Source organism: Cryptomeria japonica, chromosome 11 (genome assembly GCF_030272615.1).
Source record: "Cryptomeria japonica chromosome 11, Sugi_1.0, whole genome shotgun sequence".
Classification (NCBI taxonomy): domain Eukaryota; kingdom Viridiplantae; phylum Streptophyta; class Pinopsida; order Cupressales; family Cupressaceae; genus Cryptomeria; species Cryptomeria japonica.
This window is the reverse complement of record NC_081415.1, coordinates 448,673,507-448,696,647: the sequence shown is the minus strand read 5'-3', so window position 1 is coordinate 448,696,647 and position 23,141 is coordinate 448,673,507. Positions and strand designations below refer to the sequence as shown.

The 23,141-nt window shown below is 38.1% G+C and overlaps 1 protein-coding gene across 1 annotated transcript in view; it reads right to left on the bottom strand.

The window, feature by feature from the left end:
• The window catches only part of LOC131041394 (DNA mismatch repair protein MLH1), a 383,111-nt gene that overhangs the window by 107,788 nt on the left and 252,182 nt on the right, over window positions 1–23,141 (bottom strand). The window contains exons 12-13 of the mRNA XM_057974450.2: window positions 11,151–11,316; window positions 10,181–10,342 (exon numbers count right to left, since the gene is read on the bottom strand). Of these exons, the coding sequence (XP_057830433.2) occupies window positions 10,181–10,342; window positions 11,151–11,316 (328 nt within the window). The remainder of the gene's footprint in view (window positions 1–10,180; window positions 10,343–11,150; window positions 11,317–23,141) is intronic.

Here is a 23,141-nt window from a genome sequence, read left to right as displayed (position 1 = left end):
TATGATGCTTTGTGATCAGTTATTTGTGTTGTCATTGATGGCAACAATGTTTGTTTATGTTTGATATGTCATCTAAGTTATCTAAGTTATCTAAGCCTAACCGGTAATGGAATGCTTGCTAAGTTGACAGTGAACTGGTAAGCAGGAACAGTGAAGGAGATGGTTGCGGTAGAGATCCGTGTTCAGTTAGATGTTGCGGTTTGGAATGTATGCTCATGACATTATAATGAGTCTATGACTGGAACCGCATCATGTTTGGAGAACCAGAAGTCATGTTTGTAATTGACTGTTGTATATTCAGTGCAGGGTTTGAGAACTGGTAACAAGATCTTTAACCGGTGATGTTTTATGGTTTTGCGGTAAATCTTTTCTTGATCTTATCTTAGTGGTGACGTGTCAAAAACCGTGTGTGATGATAAGATTGCATTTAAGCACGTACAAGGATCGGATTTCTTGGGAAACAACAAAGTGCTTAGCAGAATGTGATAAGGGTTTGACAACTTATCAGATCGATGTGCAGTGATGTGTTATGATCATTCAACGGCTGTGATTGTCTTGAAATTTGTTGTAATGATCTGATATGATCTATGATGTAAATTCAATGTATTTTGAATTTGGTTAGGTTTTTGTAACCGACCTAATTGAAAAGTGTATTTAGGTCGAGTTTGAGAAGGTTTAGTGTGTCGGTAATCAGAGAAGGAGAGTGTGCTGAACCAGGTTGAGATGTTTGCATGTGTGAAGCAGATTGGAGCTGAATTGGATCTGTACTAGCAAGCAAAGAGTGCATTGATCAGATCATTTACCTATTGTTTCCTAACAGTTGCAGCAGTATTAAAATCCCATAACCGAGTAGGTCCTAACAGGCCTGATCTTGTAAATCCCTTCACCGGGTGGCTCATTAATTTGGGTTTAAATCCTTTAGCAAGGTTACTGCTAACAAGGTAGAGCTCCTAACAGAGTTGAGGTTAAAATCCCTTCACCGGGTGACTCCTAACAGGGTCTGCTCTTAACTGGGCATTATTGTAAAGCTCCTAACCGGGTTAGGCCTTTAACAGGGCGCATTCCGAAAGAGTGCAAAAATTTTGTGGGTACCAATTCCCACTGTGGTTTTTGCCATTTGGGTTTCCACGTAAAAAATCTATGTGTTCAGGTTGTGGATAGATTGTTGAGTTATTCATTTGATATCATTACATTGCTTACATGTTGATGAACACATCAATGAGTAGTTTGGTAAATCTGCTTTAAGTGATTGATTGAGTAGGTACCAATACTGGTTATGAACTGTTTTCAGATTGGTAAAGATTGCAGTTTATTGTTATCACTTATTCACCCCCCCCTCTCAGTAATAACCGGATCCTCACAATAACAGAGCCATTCCCTACGTTGGCCGTATAGTTGCTTTTTGCTGCTGCAACATATCAAGGGCTTGAAGTAACGAAGATATCAATTATCTAGGTATGATTGTAATGTGCGAATATTCTAAAAGGATTAATAAATTTATAATTCTATTGCATCTGTCTTAAGCTGGGAGTTTCAAATCAGCATTCTGATCATTAGAGTGTTCTTAGTATGCATGCCAATTGTTCGACCAAATGTCCATCGGCTGTAGGAGTGCATTTTGCTTGTAAAACTCATTTACATGCTTTTGAAGAGTCAAAGGAAAGTTGCTCTTGCATCCAGCTTGTTGCTTAGTCATTGTAGTGTTAATTTTCAAGCATTCACATTGAATTCAATGTCCATTTAAGCAAATAAATCAGACTGAAACTACAAACTAGTGCACTTAGATGTTGCATAAGAAGTGTTTGACAGTATTCCTTCAAGGCTTAGGCAGCGAATTCACATTTGAAGAACCAAGGGTCTTTACATTGCTCACGCCAGGTGTAAGGTGGTGTTCCCGACAAACTGTAACCTTTGTGTACGCCCAACCAATAGAGTTTCTTACACCTAGCAAGATGTTGTAACACACCCAGCCATTTAGATTAAACCGCGCACAACCAATGCAAATGCTCACACACAACAAATATGCCAACCACGCTTTAGTAGAGGTATTCTCACGCCCAACCAGTGAAGTGTTTACACCCAGCAGATAGGAATTGTTAAACCCAGCAATGCATATACCAACGTCTAGCAGAAAATGGGAACATACAACTCCACGTTGGCACCTTCAATATTTGCCTCTCCACAAGAAGGCACTGTTACGCCCAACTCTCTTAATGCTGAAGATAAATATATCTCACACCTTCAAACCCTGCGTATTACCCTGCTTGGCAATAGTGACTACCACTGTAAATATAAGTTCAACAGCTGATCGAAAACGGCCTTACCAATTCACCAAAGTCTGCGATTTCTCCTGGAATGAACTTTGGTCTGCACATTCTCAATCCCATGATTCAGGTCCCAATTATTTAAGTTTTAAAAATTTCCCAGATTTGGTCTTCCACAAATGTGGGAAATGTTGCCAATGAGGATGACTTCCCCAAAAGCCAAGAAGTTCAAGATTTCTCCAGAAACACAATTTCCAAGAAACTCACAATTTCCAAAATGACCCCTTCAACATTAATGCTCATATTTATTACTTCATTTTGGCACACATCCCAAGGCACCAACAATGTGGGATAAATGAAAAGTAGAATAAAATATTATTATCCCTTTATGTCTCCACAAGGGGTACTTCTAATTTTTCCCTTTTAACATTAGCTTCAACATTAAATAACCTTTAAAGTTAAATATTTAAATTTAACTTTAGGAACTTTTGATTTTTTGCCCAAATAATTAATGACCCCATTAAATTTGCAATCCAAGAGAAAAATTAAATGTACCAAAATAATGTCAGCCAAAATTGCTCCAAAATTTACCAGTCGCTGGGCCCAAATTGACTTACTATAAATAGTAATTTTCTGGAAAACCTGTCAAATTTCCTCCGATTGGCCTGCAACTGAAATTGCCTGGGTCAAAACCATCAATGATCCCTGAAATGTCCCGGTTAGCCCTCGGGAGCATGGCAAAAAGGGCTAACGACAAGTCGCCAGATGACTGCTAAAAAGGGGACATTACAATGGGGTTTTGATTATGCTTGGGAATGTAAATTGTCAACTTACATATCTTGATTTAGAGCCAGTGACTTGAACAATTGTAAGTCTGCTGATTACTGATTTGCAGATCTGCATATTTTGATCTGCTGTCTTGTTCCTTCCTATGCTCTAAGTCGAATGATCTTTCCTTTATACTTTATTGGTGAAAGAGTCACCACCTTTCATAGGGATTGAGGCACCACTTTTCATAAGAACTGAGTCACCACTTTTCATTGCTGCCTTTTGAGAATAATATATTATTCTCTAAACTGATATCCCTTGCATCCCTTCCTCAAATAAACCTTCTTTCCTTTATATCTCCCAATGTGAGGGAGAGGTCACACCTCTTCATCATGTATTGCCTTTGGTAAGAGAAACAACCTTTCACAATTAGCACCCTTTGAAATAGTACAACCCTTCATAATTTCTCCCATTTGAAAGAGCCACTTCCTTATCTACTTACCATTACTTTTCTTCCTCCATTAGTCGTTCCTTGATTTACATGCTCCCTTCCTCCTTCCTTTCTCTATCTCCCCCCTCTCAAATGAAGTCCTCTTCTCATTTTTATATATCATGTCTAAGGGAGTCCCAACTTTTTATTTCACGTCATTGATCATTCATTAACTTAATTAAATTTTAATTATCTTTAATTATATTCTTTTATATTTTATTTTTATTCTTTTGTATTCTAATTTAATTATTATTATTATATATTATTAAATTCTATTTCAAATTCGGGAGATTACATTCAAGAACTTTTGTGCTTAACATGACATCAAAAGACAATTTACCACACCTTACACTCCACAACAAAATAGAATAGATGAGAGATATAATCACGCTATAACATAGATAGCCCAATGTATGATGAAGAACAAGAATGTTCCGAAGAGGTTTTGGGCTAAGGCACTATATACTACAATTTATTTGCTAAACAGGTCTCCCACATAGCTTGTGACACATAAGAGACTAGAGGAAACATGGTCTGGGAGGAAATCGTTAGTTAGTCATCTAAAAGTCTTTGGTTCCATTACATATGCCTGGATCTAGATGAAAAGTAAACCAAATTAGGTCCTAAGAGTAAGAAATTGATGCTTATAGGGTATAGTGACAATCATAAGGCCTACAAGTTGACTGATGTTGACATTGATTGCTTAAAATTCAGCAGAGATGTTGTGATTGATGAGGAAATAGGGCCTTTCTAAACATCTCCAAAGTTCTAGATCACTAAAGACAAGCCATGTTTGAGTAAGTGAAATGATCAAGGGTACATCATCGAAAGGCAAGGGCAAGATAAACATGGTTAACTTTGCTCTCATGGCCAATATTCAAGAAGTGTATGAGCCATAGGTGTTTCCTGAGGCAACAATTAAAATTGAATGAGAAAAGACCATAGAAACTAAACATGAGTCTTGTGAAGAATGAAACCTGTGATCTTTCAAATCTTCCACCAGCAAATAAACCCATTGGTTGCAAATAGGTGTACAAGGTCAAGTACAAAGTAAATGGTACACTTGACAAGTACAAAACTAGGTTGTTCACTAAAGGATTCTCACAAAGAGAGGGCATTGACTATGAGGAGACCTCTACTTCTATAACAAAGATGGGCACCATCCGATTGGTTTTAGCCATGGTGGCATCATCTAGAGGAAGTAGTGTACGACTCAACCACACGGTTTTCAATTTGTAGGGAAGGAGCACCTTGTATGCAAATTGAAAAAAGATCGATATGGCCTAAAGTAGGCACCCAGGGCGTGGTAAGTCAAAATCAACAAGCATTTGGTTGAATAGAGATTTCAACAGAGTGCTTTGGATGCTAATCTATACATCAAAAGTGTGGGTAATTACCATCTAGGTGTAGAAGTTTGGCAAACAAGTGGCAGTAGTTTTATTCCTAAGTCCAAGTATGCTAGGAGTTTGCTCAATGAATTCAAAATGACAGATTGCAAAATTTTGTCAACACCTATGGAGAAAGGGCTGAAACTTTAATTCAAACCAACTCAAAGGTAGTTAATGAGTCAGCATAATGGCAACTAGTGGCAACCTTATATATCTTGCAACCACTAGACTTGATTTGAGTTATGGTGTGAGTTTCATTTCCAGATTCATGACAACACCAAATGTAGAAGCATGGGTTCATAGATTTAGATTGGGCAGGTTCTATCAATGACAAAAAATCCACCTCTGGATATGTTTTCAGCCATGGCGCGGGTGTAGTCACATGGACCAGCAAGAAGCAAGAAGCAAGAGTTCTCTCCTTGATTGAAGAAAAATATCAAGGAACAATAAAAACAATGTGTGAGGCGGTATGGCCTAAGTCACCACGTTCGAATTCGAATTTGAGTTCGGCAACCAAAAAATTCGGATGAAGTTCGGCAAGGGCAAAAAATTCGGGAAAAAATTTGCTTTATGTATATATATATATATATATATTTTAAATATAAGTAATAAATTGAAAATGAGTAGTCAAGTAATATTAATATACTAATATATTTAAATATACTAATAAAGTTAAAAATAAAAGAAAATAATTAATAAATAATATTTAAAATAATAATTTAAAATATTTTTAATATTAAATTTATATATTAAATAATAGATGTATTATAATAATGTTTAATTTAAATATTTTAAAATATTAAGTTTTAACATATTGAATAATAAACAAAATTATATAACAAATCGAGGTGATGTAAAACATAAATAATTTTATTTTAATTTGAAAAAGTAAAAAATAAAATAAGAACAAAACTTGAAAAATAAATCAACGCCTTCGAAAGCTGACTCGGTCGTAAAATGGGTGCATAGTACTATAGTAGTTTCATCAGCACCAATGATCCCCTAGGAGCAAATTTATTAAGCCTCAACTGCCCACTACCCCCACACCTTTTTACTCTCCTTAATTTGCCTTGATTCCCCATTCCTCTTCTACTCTTGCATTTCTTTTCAAACCACCGTTGCAAACTCTGTTAGTACACCTGTCAAAAGCCTACTCTACAAATCTCCCAAGTAGCGCAATGCAACTGGCGAAGCTTTCTCTTCCGCTTTGACAAAGCTTTCTTCTGCTTCGACACAGCTTTCTTCCGCCATTGTAGTCTGGACATTTTTTTAAATATATTTTATTACAACAAAATTTGCCCTTTACCTTACCGAATATATGGTGGATTTAAACGAAATTTTATTAATGTTTTGAAATCTGCCGAATTTCAAACTTCATGATTGAAATTCGGCAAATGCGGTGACTTGGGGTATGTCACAGAAGGAATCTTTCACACATGAAGATGCCTCAAGCAAAGCCTTCACCCTTGTTTTGTGACAATCAAGGGGTTCGCAAACCTTGCCAAGAATCAATCTTCCATTAGTGTACCAAACTTGTGGAGCTACATTGTCACTTCATCAAACAACTTGTAGAAGATGGATTGGTTACATTGCAGTTTTGTCCTTCAAAATATCAAATTGAAAACATCCTTACCAAGCCTTTGGGTCTTGACAAATTTGTAAAATTTCGAGATAGGCTTGTAGTTAGTAGATTGACCATTAAGGGGGTATTAAAATAATGTTGTATATTGTAATGGTGAACTAACTTTTAGGATAGACTTTAATAATCTTCTTTAATAAAGTCATGTTGACTTTCGGTTATTGCTTTTTGCTTTATTAGTTATCAATCTTATCCTCTTTGGATAAGATGCTTGTAAAAAAGATGACAGCAACTTAAAAAAACTTATGAGAACAAGATACACAATAATTATCCTGGGAAAACCCTCCACCTGAGGGTGAAAAACCCAACCACACAAAGAAATTATTTATTGAATGCTCAAACTCAATACATAGCTCTCAAAATGAATAGTCAATCATCTAACGATAACCATGACTGAACATGAATACTAATATGTTTTACTGAGACTTTGTTCAACTTCTGAAATACAAAAGTAGAATCAGACTGACTGAAGATAACAGCAGCATATAATGATCAGCAACATCCAGAACTCTATCACGGAAGATCAGCAAAACATAAGAATATTGAATGTCTTGAACTTCACACACTTCGGCATCTATCAAACTCACAAAATAGAATAACACGTCCAGATATAACTCTCGAAGGAGGAAGATGGAAGATCAAGCATCAAATGAATTGTCAGTTACAGAACCGACACCAAGAGAAGCCTCAAACACATGGAAATGATGAACTTGAAACGGAAGAAATCCACGAAGAAGTAACTGCTGCCAGCTCACATACAGATCGGAGACGGTAAAGGAAGAAGACGCAAAACTACAGCTAATTGCTGACGAACACAACGAAGAAATAAAACTCTATTCTCCTGAAGCTACACACAATAACAGAAAGAATATATCACCTTTGCTGCTGTTGTCTACTCTCTGCATTTTGGACGGGAGATGCTGCGGAGTGGCTTTCTTCATTTATCGAGGGAATCAGTTCCTTGGCGCAAATTAATACTTTTTGGTTACACTGGGTATTGAACGGAGACATCTCATCTGGTGTGGATATCTGGTAAACTTAGGCGATTCATATTATTTGTTGGACATGAGTTCTGGTTTTGTGCATCAGTTGAAGATCACAGAGGAGTATTACATATATAATGAAGTTCACTGTGGAATACTATTACTCTGGGCACTCCCGTATTCCTTGCGCATCAATAGAAGAGTATATTTATTTCTGAAGTAGCAGATTTGTCAGAGATTTTTCTTGTTTGGGCTATCATCCGAAGTCATCCCTGTTATTTATAAGCTTGGTACTACTGCATGGGAATTTGGGAAAGTGTAATCCTTTGCTGGAGACAAGCAAGTTCTGTAATGCTGGGCTCTAAGCTTTTGACAGAGAAATTTGCTGTGATGTGAGAGCATTATGATCATCTCCCAACAGTCTTGTGTTTTAGACGTGTAGTCTTCTAAAGAGCATTATATCATGAAAGTTTCCAAAGTTATGAATTGCCATGAATGTGGTTTTATGCTGGGTGTTTCTCTTCTTTGTTGCCATTGGAGTCTTTTGGAGAGAAAGAAGTGATGAGTATTGATATCAATATAAAGAGCGGCTGACAGTTTCACTATTCTAACCCAGTCATCAACTGTAGCAGACCTGTGAGTGTTTGCCAAAGCTTTACTTTGTTTTCATAAACTATCTGTCTCTATAGCAAATTCTGGAACAACAGCAATCTCTATTTTATTGTCTCTTCTTCAAATATCAATTAATTGATGGTGAATCAAAGGTCAGATTTAAATCTGTTCTTCTATTATTTTTCTGCTGTGATCATCATTTTTGAAACAGCAGTATAACTAGATATTCCTCTTTACATGAGTTGGTACAAGTCTCAATTTGTTAAGCAATGTTATCATATCATAAACATACAAACCTGCAATGAATTCACCTCGCTCAGAAAACCTGCAAACTGTTTGACTAAATGAATACTTAAGGAAAAGTGGAAAACTTGAAGAAAGATCAGTAAGGGGTCCTTACATGCTCCTTATTTTGTAGCTGATTATTTTAGGCAATATTGGTAATTTATTGTTTACTGTTTTTTGTAATAGCAAAAAGGGGTACACTAGTTGCCAGCACACATAGATAGAAATAAGCATCAAAGCATCCTAGGAATACCCCCCTAAACAAAGTTTAAGCATTTTTTCTTCGACATTCAGCTCAGAAGGTTACGATTTCTATTTACATTGAATACCTTGTTAAAACATTTTCTAACTCCTAGACAACTAATTCCAACGTAAACTTCCATGCAATGAATGAAAAAGAGTAATGTTTGTAATAACCAGAAATGAAATATTGAAATTCCATCCAATTTCCAGAAAAACATATGGGACAAACACCCAAATGCAACAATGAAAACCAAGGATAATACAAAGTAAAGAAGCAAGGGGAAGTTTTCAAATATATAAATCTACAGAACTAGAGGGATGTAGTGAATGACATGTCATGGTGACACTCCTCCTGAACTGCCAACATGAGAATGATAGGAAGAGATGGGAGGTGGACAAGACTCAAATCTCTCACATAGGAAGGGGAAGCCATACAAATGTCTAGACATTTCAGCATAAAAGAATAATTGGGAATTAAGTATGGCCTGGTTCCTAAAGGAGAATGCATTTAATTATCAAATCACCTAGGCAAGGTAAGGAAAAAAGGGGGCAAGATGTTTTCATTTGAACATTGGAAAACACTCATTTTATTTAAATTCAATCATGAGAGAAGTATGAGACTCATATTTCCTTTTTATAATCCTTGGATCAAACTCCTAAAATCAACACAATCCTATGCAATGGTTATATTATATATACCCACCATGCTTTGAACCTAGGTATTTCACATGGTAAAACACAATATCTATTATCAACCACAAGACAACAGCGTAATGAACAAACATTCAAAATATTGATGAAGAACAAACTACTTTCTTTACTTTTGGAGCTATGTTTTTATGATATCCTAAAGCAGTGTACCAAAAGTTTTGGCACATAGGATTTGGGAGAAAGTCCATGGGTTGACAAATTAGCAAACTACTTGTCCACTGTGCTAACATTGCTTAGAAATGGAACCCCTTGCCATGTAATTGTTATCAATGTACATGATAAATCATAGAAGAAACGACAACTCCAAGGACATGGATTGTCCAAACTTAAAAGACGATTCAAGTATAAGATAGCACAGGCTTTGAAATCCCACATAGAAACATGCTCCAAGTAGATTAGAAAACCAAAAATTCTTTTAGATATATATGTCAAGTTGCCTTATTCTCTAGTTGGGACAAACTAATAAGAACAGACATTTTTGTTTTTAATAATCTTTGTTGTGTATTCAAATTGCATGTTAATGTCTTAACAATTTAATTTAGCCCCTTTCCAATACACTACAATTCCTTAACTTCTTACTCTAATTTTAAGGCTTTCTTAATATAAAGAAATTTTTCACATAAGATTTCTGTGCTTTTATGAACAATGTAGCTTGAAAAATCTGGGTCAATTTCAAAAATAAAAAATAATCTTTTTTGCAAATAAACTATCAATACATTCACAAAATTAGAAAAATAATAATATAAATTGTCAAGAAGCACATAAGAAAATGGTGTTTATCAGTTAGATATACATACATCGTTTGTCAAAGTCCAAACAAACTGGGGAAGACGATCCATGTCAGGAGTATATTGGTCAAGCACTAGTGGCAGGTTATATAGGTTGCCTTGCTGATCAATTCCAACACAAAAATATTCTTTTAACATTTCATACTTCTTTTCAAGCAGTTCAACGTTCAACTGCAAAAGTACACACAGAAAAAGTTTAAAATTCATTAGTATTTTTGATATGCAAATTCCACTTTTTCAATACAAATATCTATATATCTGAAAAAGAAGCCTATACAAGCTCGCTTTATTTGCAACTCATTGGTAGACACAATGAATCAATCAAAACAGCAGTTTTGTTTCTATTTTTATTTTTTTAAATGTGCATGGACGTTTAAATCTCTATAGTATTTAACTTGATCCTTCACAATACATCACTTATAAATGGATATCTACAAAATGCTAATAGACAATTGTACAACTGCTTAACTAGATTCTGTGCTTTTCATGAACCACAGTATTCATGTTCATAAAAAAGAGCTACAAACTGTTTTAAAAAAACATGAAATGCATTTGAGCTAAATGAATTTGGGAAAAAGAAAATAATAGAAAATTAAGGGATCCAAGTTTTCAAGCATACATACCAAAAAATGTAGTAAAACCATATATACATCAAATCATTCATTAAAAATTCAAAATATGAGAATTACAATAGGACAAAATATACCTATGAGTGATCATTGCTGATAACTCAAGATAATTGACACAATATACCCATAAATAAAATGCAGGTGAATTATAATTTCTGATAAAAATAACAATTGTTTTAATTTGCACACCCCAAAATACAAGCTTAAGTGTTTTTCTTCCCCTATGCTCATATTTTACTACTGCTCAGAATTATGCAATCAAGCAAATTAATAAACCTGAAAAGCAATGCAAACAAGGTTTAAATAGTTTTGAGATTAAATGAATATGAATTAAGTAGTTTCTTCATTACCCTTGCTATCTGCTCTTTGGGACCATCGCTTTCATCCCACAGACCACTTCGCTCCTCTTCATCAAGGGAAATCAGAAGCAATTCAAAAATAGGAGGAGGATTACTTAGCTGCAGGGCATCAAAATGAGCAAATCGTCGAATAACCTGCTGATACATAAGCTCTCTACTGCAAAACAGACAATTAATTTTATAATATAAGTATCAAAAATTAAACTTTACAGAATCTAGCACAATTACAAAAGATTATTTCAGCACCCAACTGCTATATAGAAAAGGCAACAATGGAAACAAAGCAAGATACAATGATGTTTATAAAGAGTCGAATAGAATTACATAAAATTGAGTGAAAACAGCAAAATGAATTCAAAATAAAATTTAAAAATACAAAATAAAAATTAAAAACCAATAAACATCACAGTCCTCGTGATAACAATATCATTGTTCGAAGTACTGTCTGCAGAAATGATTCATTTAATCCATGAAGAGCACTCAGTTATATTGAGAGAGGGGGGTGCACCAGTATAACAACAAACTTTTACTTTTCAAACCATAATTAACCATAATAGCAATACTTCAAAACTTAATCCACAGCAGTAACACATATGCGAGATCTAGCAATTTGGAACACAAAATGACAACACAATTTACGTGGAAACCCTTGTGGGAGAAAACCGCAGCAAAATATTGCTTTTGTATTAGAAACTTACAATTTTCGTAGGCACCTACCCATAGGAGACACCAATCCCCTTAACATGATTTGTAGGCACTGTTGTTATTCTATGACACCCTTGGTCCATCAGCAAGAAATGATCAGAGATACGTTCCATGGACCGGTGCTGCCCCAGTTGACCAAGCACAAAACCAATGGAATCATGAAATGCTCAAGTGTTCTTTCGTCATGAGGTGGGCTTCGGGCTTTCCCCTTTCCCTTTGCATCTTGCCTTCGCACCTTGGAGTTTGTTGGTCCTTTCTCCTTCCCTTTTCCTTCCTAAGAATTCCTAATTTTGGGATTCAGGGAACTAGACTATCCCTTCCCTTTTGGGAAAAGGTATCCCATCTCCTTGAACCTCAAATCCCGACCTTTCCCTTCCTTTCGGATTTCGGGATTCACCGGTCTACCCTTTCCCTTTTGGGAAGAGGTATCCCATCTCCCCAAACCCCAAAACCCGTCCTTTCCCTTCCTTCTAGATTTTGGGATTCAGGGAACCGGTCTACCCATTCCCTTTTGGGAAGAGTTATCTTGTCTCCCCGAACCCCAAAACCCGTCCTTTCCCTTCCTTCTAGATTTTGGGATTCAGGGAACCGGTCTACCCATTCCCTTTTGGGAAGAGTTATCCTGTCTCCCCAAACCCCAAAACCCGTCCTTTCCCTTCCTTCCGGATTTGGGGAACCGGTCTACCCCTTTCCTTTTGGGAAGAGGCATCCTTTCTCCCTAAAACTCAGACTACCCTTTCTCCTCCCTCTCATCCCTTCGGACTCCGAGGTTCCCACCTCCTCTCCCTTGCAACATTTTCCTGAAGGCTTGATGTCCGACCTCCGGTGACATCAACACTTCCAGATGGTGTGATCAACACTCAAGGCTCTTAATGCTCCACCAATTCCTGCAACTTGTCTACTTTCATTTATGGAGCTACAAGGGCACATTTAATGTTTTTTGCACGATTGCCATCAAGTGGAGTCCAAGGCCATGCTTATTTATGGTTACTTGATGGCCTTCATGTCAGGTCTATACACTCTAACTTTGGAATGTCAAGCAATCTACCTTCTAGAAGTACTTTTCTTCTTGGGATTGCCTTGTCAAGGTATGGATGGGTTTCTTGCACGCACAACCATGTCAGATCCGTGCACTTCCCTACCTTCCGAGACAGACATTCATTTGTGTAGGCCAGGGTCAAGGCTTCCCCTCTTTGACCATTGGTCTCTTCTCTGTGACCAATTTGCTATATACAAGCTGTTAAGCCTCATTGTAAAGGGTTCTCTCCCTGATGGCTTGAGCTACTTCATGCTCTTTCACTTCTCTTGAAGATTTGTATATTTTCTTGCTTTTTTGCAACTGTAAGTTTGGCCATTGGCTTAAGAATGAATTGAAATCATCATTCTTGCCTCTCCTCAACTTATGCATGTTGTGTATGTTTTCTCACCTTCATTATAAGTGTATGTTTTATGGCTTTCTCTCACATATATGTTGTGTTAACTTGTTTCTGAGTGTGACTTGTAGGAAACCTTCTCCCCTTCTGACATTTGACAAATTCTAACCTCCATACATGTGTTTGGGGTCATTCATGCAACTGAAGTTTGTGCATCTCTGAGGTATTTCAATTGATTCTTTGTCATTTTGGAGTGGGGAGAGTGACATCTTTTATCTTGGTGCATCACCTCCTTTCATTTTAGCATTTCTTTCTTCCCTTTTCCTTTGCAAGTTGTTAGAAAAGGTTTAGAAGTAGAACTTGGAGTGTTGAGTTGGTTCAGCACCTGCACTTGGATTGAGAAGGAAGCCAGCCTTCTTCGAAGATTCAACCCCCTTGTGCAAAGTCTCACACTTCGAGGTTGTTTCCATGTTTCACAAGGTTACCAAGTCGATAGCTCAGCAAAGGTGCAAACTTTTGTGACAACAAGCACCAACCCACTAGACATACTAATACTCAACAATCATCTTGAATGTAAGGCACCAACCTCCAATAGAGTAATATGAAAATTATTTGACCTTCTTGAATCAGTTTGAATTTTCCATTATAAATCAACTCAAGACTCAACTCAATATTTCACCATAATCTGACTTAGCAAATACTTAATATATCTCTTATATCTCTCCCAAAAACCTTCACAAATTTGCTCAAATAACTCTTGTAAATCTGCATATAATCTTCAATAATTTCTACTCATAATTCTACAATAAATTGCCTTACGGATCTGATCTTAGGTCTGCAATAAATCTGCTTTAAAATAGGAATGATTTTTGTTAATTTCTTGTCTACTATCTCCCAAAAACATCTTCTATAAATACCTTGTAATAACACCTCTTCATCAAACAATGAACCTCTCCAAAGATGTTGGCCCAAAGCATAAGTCATTAATTTTATTTATTTAATTTGCATCCCCAAGGTAGGGCGCACCTCTCAAGGGGGTCGGCCTACGCATACATTAAATAAATTTTATTTTACTTAAAAAACTTCTCACAAATGCAGGCGCTCAAACATCAAGTGTCAAACAACAAAGGAAGACGTGGGTCGGCTCTCTCAAAAAACCATATTTTTGTATTTTATTTGCTTTTAAGACTCCAAACAGGTCAGCCATTTGTTTTGGGTGCCTTTAAATAAATGTTGCTTATTTATTTATTGCTGCTTATATAATAATGAATCATTGCATTAATTTTATCTCCGCTCATTTAATATTAAGCTTCACCATCAAACATCTAAGTGCCTTTGACATCAATGACAACAATTTTCCAACAATCTCCCCCTTTGTCATTGATGGCAACCCCATAAAGAAATAATTTGGTTATGCAATAGGACCATAAATCTCCCCCTGACTGAAATGCTCCCCCTTACGCTTCTCCTCCCACTTTGACATAAATGGCAAAGGCTTTTTGGGGTCAAACTATGAGACAATGAATAACTCCCCCTAAACACATGTTGCTTCTAAAGAACTTTAGTGACTAGTGAGAGTGATATCACTCCCAATTTCTCCAGTTCTAAATAGTCTCTTTTGGAAGAGGCTTTGTGAAGATGTCAGCAACTTGTTCCTTTGTAGCAATGTACTCGAAATTCACTTGTTGACTAGCCACATGCTCTCTTAAGGAATGAGATTTGATTGGAAAATCCTTTGTCCTAAAGTGCATAACCGGATTCTTTGAAATATTTATTGCACTTGTGTTGTCACAGAAAATGGAGATGGGATGCTCATACTCAACCTTAATATCCTTCAAAGTTTGTTTCATCCATAGAACCTATGGGCAACAAGTTTCTGCTGCAACATATTCTACCTCTATAATAGATAGGGAAAGTGAAGCTCATTTCTTACTCAGCCAAGATACAAGATCGTTACCAAAGAAAAATGCTTCTCTACTAGTGCTTTTTCTATCATCAACATTGTTGGCCCCATAGAAGGACTACTCACTGAAAACTCGGCAAGTTTTTCGCTCTGGGTGAGTAGTAACGCCATTGACTTGCCGCAAAAGCTTGTCGAGTTTTCGGTGATTACTCAACGAGTCCATGTTTAAAACTCGGTTGCGCTGCTACAAAAGATTAAAATGTCAAAAAATAACATCATTTCATCATTTTCAGTTTTCTAATTTGTTGCTAACAGGAAAAACACCTTCCCAAGCATTTCCAATCTGATTTTCATCGATTTTTGTCAATTATAAGCGGATTTGAGGTGGTTTAAAAAGCAAAGTCGGATTCCCAGGTAGGTTTTATGGTTTTTTTCCTATGTTTTTGTAAAACATTTTATTTCTTTTTGTTGCATCTAGATGAATAGAAAATCATTCCTAAGTAATCTAAATTGATTTAGAGTCATATGAACAAGATTTAACACCATTTTTGACATTTTTTAATGATTTTTTCATTGTTTTTTCAAGAATCTCTTGTTTTTCAAAAAAAAATTTAATATTTTTTTACTTTCAATGATGTCTAAAATTATTCAAACTAATTTAGATAGTTTGCTTAATTTTTTAACTAAAATATTAACTTTGTCTATTCACTTTGTATGTGTAGGTTGACGGTTAACCATTAATTTATAATGGCAAATACAGCTGGTTCAGCTTCAAGGTTTACCTCATCAGTAGATGCATGCCCATTTAGATATGAAGGCACTTGTCCTAAAGGTGCTAGAGATATGTAATGTCCCCTTCCAGCCCGTGATCATTCTTGGTGGAGAATAGCCTATTCAGGAGGCCCGTAGGCTATTTTTGGCAGAATTAGGGTTTCCATCTTCCGGGATGATTTTGAGTAGGAAGCAGTTGGAGTCTGGAGTTTTTGATTGTGGAGTTTTTTTGGGTTTTCATAGAGCTTCGTAGTGATGATACAAGCATCGCATTCAGTTGAGGTTCGCATACTTACTATTTTTAGTAAGTTAGGGTTTGGCTGACTGGATGGTACAGTTTTACCGATCTTTCCAAGCTCTTTATCTGGGTGTGAAGATCATGCTTTTTGGAGCAGTATTTCACGACTTACTATTCTTAGTAAGTAGCAGTTTGAGCGTTGCTATTTTTGGCAGTCTTGGACATGGTCTTGATCCAGTTCAGTTCAGTGGTCTTCATTGCTCAGCTTCATCCTTGATTTTGATGATAATCAGTATTGGAATTATAAGTTATTTAATTAAATATTATTTCCTTATCCTAAGGTTTACTATTTAATTATTTTATTACTGATTAATTTTATTGAGAATTGTGCACAATGTTGTTTTCGTAAGTCTGTTGGGCAAAATATTTATGTTATGAAGCGGGACGCCAAAGAGTGAATGTGGAGACATTATTTTATTTAACAAATTGTATTTACATGCCAAAAAATCGTGGTCTTTTCCCTCTAGGCATAATTTTGACTTATGAGTGGGACGCCATACTTGGGTCCACCTTGGGGAAATGAAATGCAAATTGAAGGGGGTGAATTTGGCGGTAATTTAAATTTGAATTTCAGATTGGGAAATCTATAAATACAGATGCTTGGCCTCTCATTTGGTCATTCAGAGAATTTACACTGTTATACTATCGGAATGACTCCAAACTTCTTCGAGGGTGAAAACCTCCTAGAGTATCCTTTGCAGTTTCGAGTGTGAGACATCACTCCTAGCTGTGGTTCGATTTTGTTGGATGGCTTGGTTGTTTCATGTGGATTGCGTTTTGTGTGGATTTGGAGAGTTTTGTTTGCTGCTGTAATTTTTGGTGTTGTTGGACGTGGTGGTTGAAGCATTATTTCGTTCATATCTCCTCGCTTGTTGATCATCACATTCTGGGTATTGGCTCTATCCAACCGTACTCCCTGGGCGATATAACTCACCAATTTGCAAATGGGGACGTGGTGATTCTGATTTTTAGCTGCAAATAAAAATCTACAGATGGCCATACCATTTGGGATGTACCTCGGGTTGCGTGCATCACTCCTGAAACTTCCACGTTGCTGGTTTGAGGTTTGGGGATTGTTCGCCTATGTCATTTCTTTCATTACTTTCAGATTTGGTGTGATTTAGTGTAGAATTGAGTGAGTTGTGAGTTTTTTCGTGTTGCCTGGTGCGGTTGGTTCTGCGTGTAATTGATTTTCAGTTTCAGGACAGCAAGTAGTGTTTATGATGTGTGATTTTGGACAACTTGAGATCTGCACTTAACTTCTTATCTATACTCATATCTCTATTTGTAAGATTGTTTCAGTAGTACTGATCAATCATTCTTATTGCTTCTTATTTGTAATTCCCACTGTGCAAGTGGAAGAAGATGGCATAGCCGCCTTCTTGTTTGTAATTCAGTTTGTAACTTTTGTCCTCCCACTGAGTTAGTGGTTGAGTGATAATTGTCCTCTTCCTGAAATATGCAGTGGAGTGATAGTTTCTATGTATTATCCTCCCGCTGAAATATGCGGTAGAGTGATTGTGTTGAAAATCTTTGTTGATTTCCTTGGCTGGTTCACCGCCAAGTAGTTTAGTTTCTACCCTGCTGAATAAGCAGAAGGGGCTGGCTTGCTGCCCGTGCATTGTAATTTCAGTTCAGTTTATGGTGCTAATGATCCTTGGAACATCGTGTGCTCTCAGTGAACAAAAGGTGGAAGTGTTCCCTTTCGGTTGTTTTGGCTTACTTCTCTAACCTTAACAGGGTTATTGTCTTTGCTTTGTAATCTTATTGAGAAAATCAACAAAAAATTTAAAGGGAATATTTCAAGCTACGGCTTGGAAGTATGCCTTTCAAGAACCGTAAACTGAGTCGGTGATATGCATTAAATGTGAAAGAGTATTTCATGGAGGCATAAACCACCTCAAATACCATCTTGCAGGCATTAAGAAACATGATGCTAGGGTATTGTTGACGTGTCTAAAGTCGCATTGCTGCAAACTCCATACAGCCAACACAGAATAGAATGTACTCGCGGAGTGTCCTATCCTCTCTTGAGATAAGGAAATCCCTAATGCTATTTCTTACGTTTGATCAAAGGGGACAACCTCAAGGTTTCGTTTGTCAGGTCTTGACTGTAGGATTACTCAGTGGTTTGATGTGTTTTGCTGGAAACACAAGGGGACTTACGGTAAAATAGGCAATTGCTGGATGAGTTCCCTAGAACTTTAATAGTCTCACTTATCGAATGGTTTAAGTTGGGTTGATACAGTTTTCAGCAGGACTGCGGATTCTCTTGGTAAAAAAAGGAAAAAAGAGGGATAGAGAAAGAGAGGTACAAAAAATATAAATTATTTAACTAAGATAGCAGATTCAGTAAACAGATAGACACCTCCAAATAACTAGATTAAGCATTACCAACCATTTAAGCACACAATACTTGCATCAATCTAATGCGATTTTCAAGGGAAAATTGAGTTTTCATGCTATTAAATACAACATCAAAACTTTAACATTCATTTAGTGAGCATTCAATAACCGAACTAAGCATATGAAGGGTTCAGATTAACCATGCTGAAGGAAAGAGAATCAGCCATTCCCTAATGGTATGAACAGCGAGGATTCTATCAGATGTTTACTTAGAAAATACTATATAAAGGAAGGAAACATAACTGAAAATTCTAAATTAATGAAGAAGGAGACCATGCACTCACAGGGAAACTTGAAACAGTCTTAACTTTGCATTAAATCCTGTAAATTTCGCCAGAGCTTCAACCACAATCCATGAACTTCTTACAAAATGAGGGGAAACCAGTCCCCTTAAATAGGCTTCAAAATGGATGAATGGCCAAGATCTAATCTAAACAAGAGGCCTAGATTCATCCTTACAAAAGAGTACCCATACCCATAAATGGAGGGCAAATATCAGCAACTACCTCCAAAGGGAGTAATAACTACCCAAAAAGGTAATTAAAACATATCCAAAATAATCCAAAAGTGCACATACATAAAGTTTACATTTAGTTGACTTGGAAGTCAAATATGACCCTTTGGACAAAAAGTGCACTTTTCAAAATCAAAAGGAAAAAAGCACTTTAGGAGAGCACTTTTTCCTTTTCAGCTTCACATCCCTTTTCCAGAAATTCATCCTCGCCATGCAAATATTCTTGCCAAAGGTCTCAACTTGCTGCACGTTCTTTACGAACATACTGTTGGAACCTGAGGCACAATTGGAATAGCAAACTGAATGGAGGCATAGGAGGATGACGAATTTTATACTGCAAGCCTTCAAGGTACTGGTCTACGTGCTTCAAACCATTTTCCAGTTGGAACGATTACGCTCGAAGCACAACATGTCTGAATGGAATTGACCAGCAAAACTCAGGTCCCTAGCGGAATAGGTAATCCTATCCGTCCCTAGTCTTTCCTCCTAGTCCGGCTGTATCACTTCATCAGACAAGTCATTTTGCCATACCGAGACCATTGATTGGAGGATCGTCTTGCCGAGTTCTTGCATGCCTTTCAGAATTGTCTCGCATGCATCGTGTTCTTTATCAATGATTTCTCTTGTGTCATTCTTCATGGTGATAGTCCAGTACCATTCTTTGAAAATGCCGATATCATGGGGGTGCAGGATGTCGGAGAGTGTGGGGATCTGTGCCTGGGTCCAAAAGAGATCTCTTACGAGGGGAAGAGTTGTGGCAGCCACTTCATGCATTCTGAGGGATTCCCTTTTTACCTCCAATAGTCTGACCAGGGTGGTCTCTTGATGGTGAGCCATTTCTTTTACTTCTTCGAGGATTCGTTCTCCCCTCCCTTTGATGCCTTGTATCCATTCCCTGGAGGCCCTTGCAGTATCCCGTACTCCTTCAAATTCCGTTGTGGTTCTTTGTGCCAATGCCGTCGAGGGAATGTGGGATTCAGAAGCATTGTGTAATGGCCCCAGGAGTTGATCAATGTACCCATCGACCTGCTCAGCACGAGCTTGATACATGTCCTTTTCGGCTGTTACTTCTTCAAGTTCCCTGAGTATGTTCTACACTGAATCTTTGAATTCCTCCTTTTCCTGCTCCTTAGTGGCTCGTCCGATGGGGACAGTCGTGATGCTGTAATCTGCCAGTGTAATCTGATCTACTGGCTTGTCTACAGGTGGGGTGGCGATGTGAAGAGTACAGTTCCTTTGCTCATCTTTGGTTATTCTGGAATATGCCTTGGTCTTTTTCTTCCCCTTGGCTTTAGCTTGATCGATACGTGAAAAGATGTCCTCCAAATCGATGGGTGGCTTTGTGGCGGCCTTGCGCTGGGCTCAGGCAATTAACCATTCTTGAGGTACAGTCTGGGCTGATGCTATGGTTAAGTTTGCACTCTGCTCTTTGATGTTCTCAGTCGTCTCATCACAAATTTGCAGTTGTTCCGTTACCGGAGGAGTGGAGGAGGTGTCAAGTTCTTTGCTTGCAGCAGAGTTCTCTCCCACTTCACTGAACAACAGTCTGGTGCCTTCGTGTGATGGTTTCTCTTCAGTCTTTTCGAGCTCGCGGGTCTCCTTTGCCCTTTGCTCTCCTTCAATGGTAGAGTCATCCTTGGTAGTACCATGGAGCAGCAACTCATGGCGGTTCTGTTGGGTGGGTTCATGCAATTCAATCCCCTGAATGGATGGAATCTCTCCTTCCTCAATTTGGTTACCCGGCTCGACTTGTTCAATGGCTCTTAGCTCGGCGACTAGCATGTCGGGTGCGGGAGGATCATCAACTCCAAATGCATCAATATCACTTTGGAAAGGCGGAGCAGGTATATAATCTAGTTCCACTACATCATCAGACGAACTAGGGTCCTTTGACGATGAAGTGACCTCTGGTCTCCTAATGGGGATCTTTTCCCTTGTTCTTTTAGATGTCCGAGTTCCTCTGCTGGCCTTAGCCTTCTTTCTTTTCTCAGGTTTTTCAATCTCTTCCTTAGGTGCACTGGAAGTTCCCTCATCTTCAGAGGACTGAGAATCAAGGCTACCCATTAAGTGGTAAGTGAATTGGACTCCCTCATGAAGTAGTCGCTCAATCTGCTGATGCAACCATTGGTCTGTATATCTCCCTGGGGCTGCCATGACTGCCTCAAAATCAGTGATCGGTTCTTGCGACCAATCAACGCCTGGTAAAAGATGCCTTACTGCCTCAAATTCTCGGACTTGCAGACAATTCCCTGAATCTGTGAGTTGATCTGGGACCCAACGGTATTCAAAGAGTCGCATTTGCTGCACGCTCAACCTTGAATATTCGCGCCTTCGTACTTCATAGTCGTCAGAGCAGTTCTTCCAATAATCTTCAACTGATTCCTCTGCTCTATATCGCCTGCCATAGGCCCTCTTTGCCAGATTGTCGTGATCAAAGCATTTCCTTGGAAAATGCTCTTGTAGGCCATAGGAGGCCAACTCAGCAAAGGATTCCTCCGCCTGGGATTGGCTCTTTAGACGGACATCCTGGTTGCCTATAATCATAGGGAATGCAAATCCAGCTTGCTTCCTATCCCTGAGTAAGTTGCCTATTAGAAGTGACTGCCTTGCGACCTCCATAAGAACTATCTTGTCGATTGGGTACCGTGGAAGTCGGAGAGGGGCACCATCAAAGCCAACTATTCGGATGTAGGAGAACCTTGGGAATTGGATGAAGCAGGCTCCGTATCTCTGTACTAGAATAGTAGCTTGCTCTGAGAGCCTTATGTGTAATCCTCCCTGCATTAGCCTGACCAGACGCATTGTGAAGGCGTCATTGACGCGCTCATATTGACCGACTGCATAGGTCGGGCTGTTCTTTTCTCTTTGAGCTATATCCTGATAGTGTAGCTGTGGGTAACAATCATATACTTTTACCTGATCAGGTCCATTCCCAATTTCACCTTTCATTATTAAACTTGGCAGTGGCTAGTTCTTGGCAAACATGTAGACCAAATAGGAGGTCATAGTGAAATACTTCTTTGTCTCGAGTTCTATCAGCTGAGTGTGGATGTTGTCACTTATGATCTGGGCCCAGTCAAACTTGGACTTCCCAGCGAAGACCTGTTATGTGAAGTAAAACATCCATTCTTCAAAGTAGTTGGATTGGGGAAGTCCCATAATCCTGCTGAGCAATGTGACCATGTCCCCATGCTCGTTGTGAAAGTCCCTTCTAAGGGTCTTTTTCCCAATCTTGACGCTTGGAGGTCTTCTCTCCTTGTACCACTCTTCATTCATTAGTGTTCTGCACCTAGTGGGATTCATATCATACACCCCCTGCGCTTCGTCAATAGTTGTTGCTATAGGGTTGTTTGGGAAGGGAATGTCAAATGCATCGCCGATGGCCTCAGGAGTGAAGTTAGCGAGGACCATGTCCTCGAGGAGCACCAATCTGGAACCTGGCTGGTAATGTCGGGCAACCTCTACTACTAGCTCATAGTTTTGCACTACTGGAGGAAATCCTGCCGCTTGGGCGATGCCACTTTCCATCATCTGTCTAGGCTTGCCATAGGCATTAGGGGAGAAGACTCGGAACCTGAAATATTGGATATCAATATGGCCCAAGTCAGTATCACCGACACTGTCCCAGACACTATGAACTTTTGACTCCCTCAGTCCCCCTCTTTGATATTGATACTTCATTCTTTTGACTTTGCGAGGGATATCTGATTTGGATGGTCGCGATGTCTCGGTTGTAGCAGGCGTCTTTAATGATTCTACCACCGATTTAGGCATTTATCCTACACAACTGTATGCGGATTACGAGGTGATATAAAGGAAGTAAAGCGGGTTAGATAAAGAATACGCCAACATTCAAGGATCAATTCGAAAAATCAAATTGAAAGAACAACATGATATTGTTAGCTAAAAGCTTGATCGATTTAAACATGAATATTTATGAAGCTTTTCGATTGCGGATTTACACTTGGGCACTTATTTCAAAATGGATGGTTAATTCCGAGACTCAGTTTTC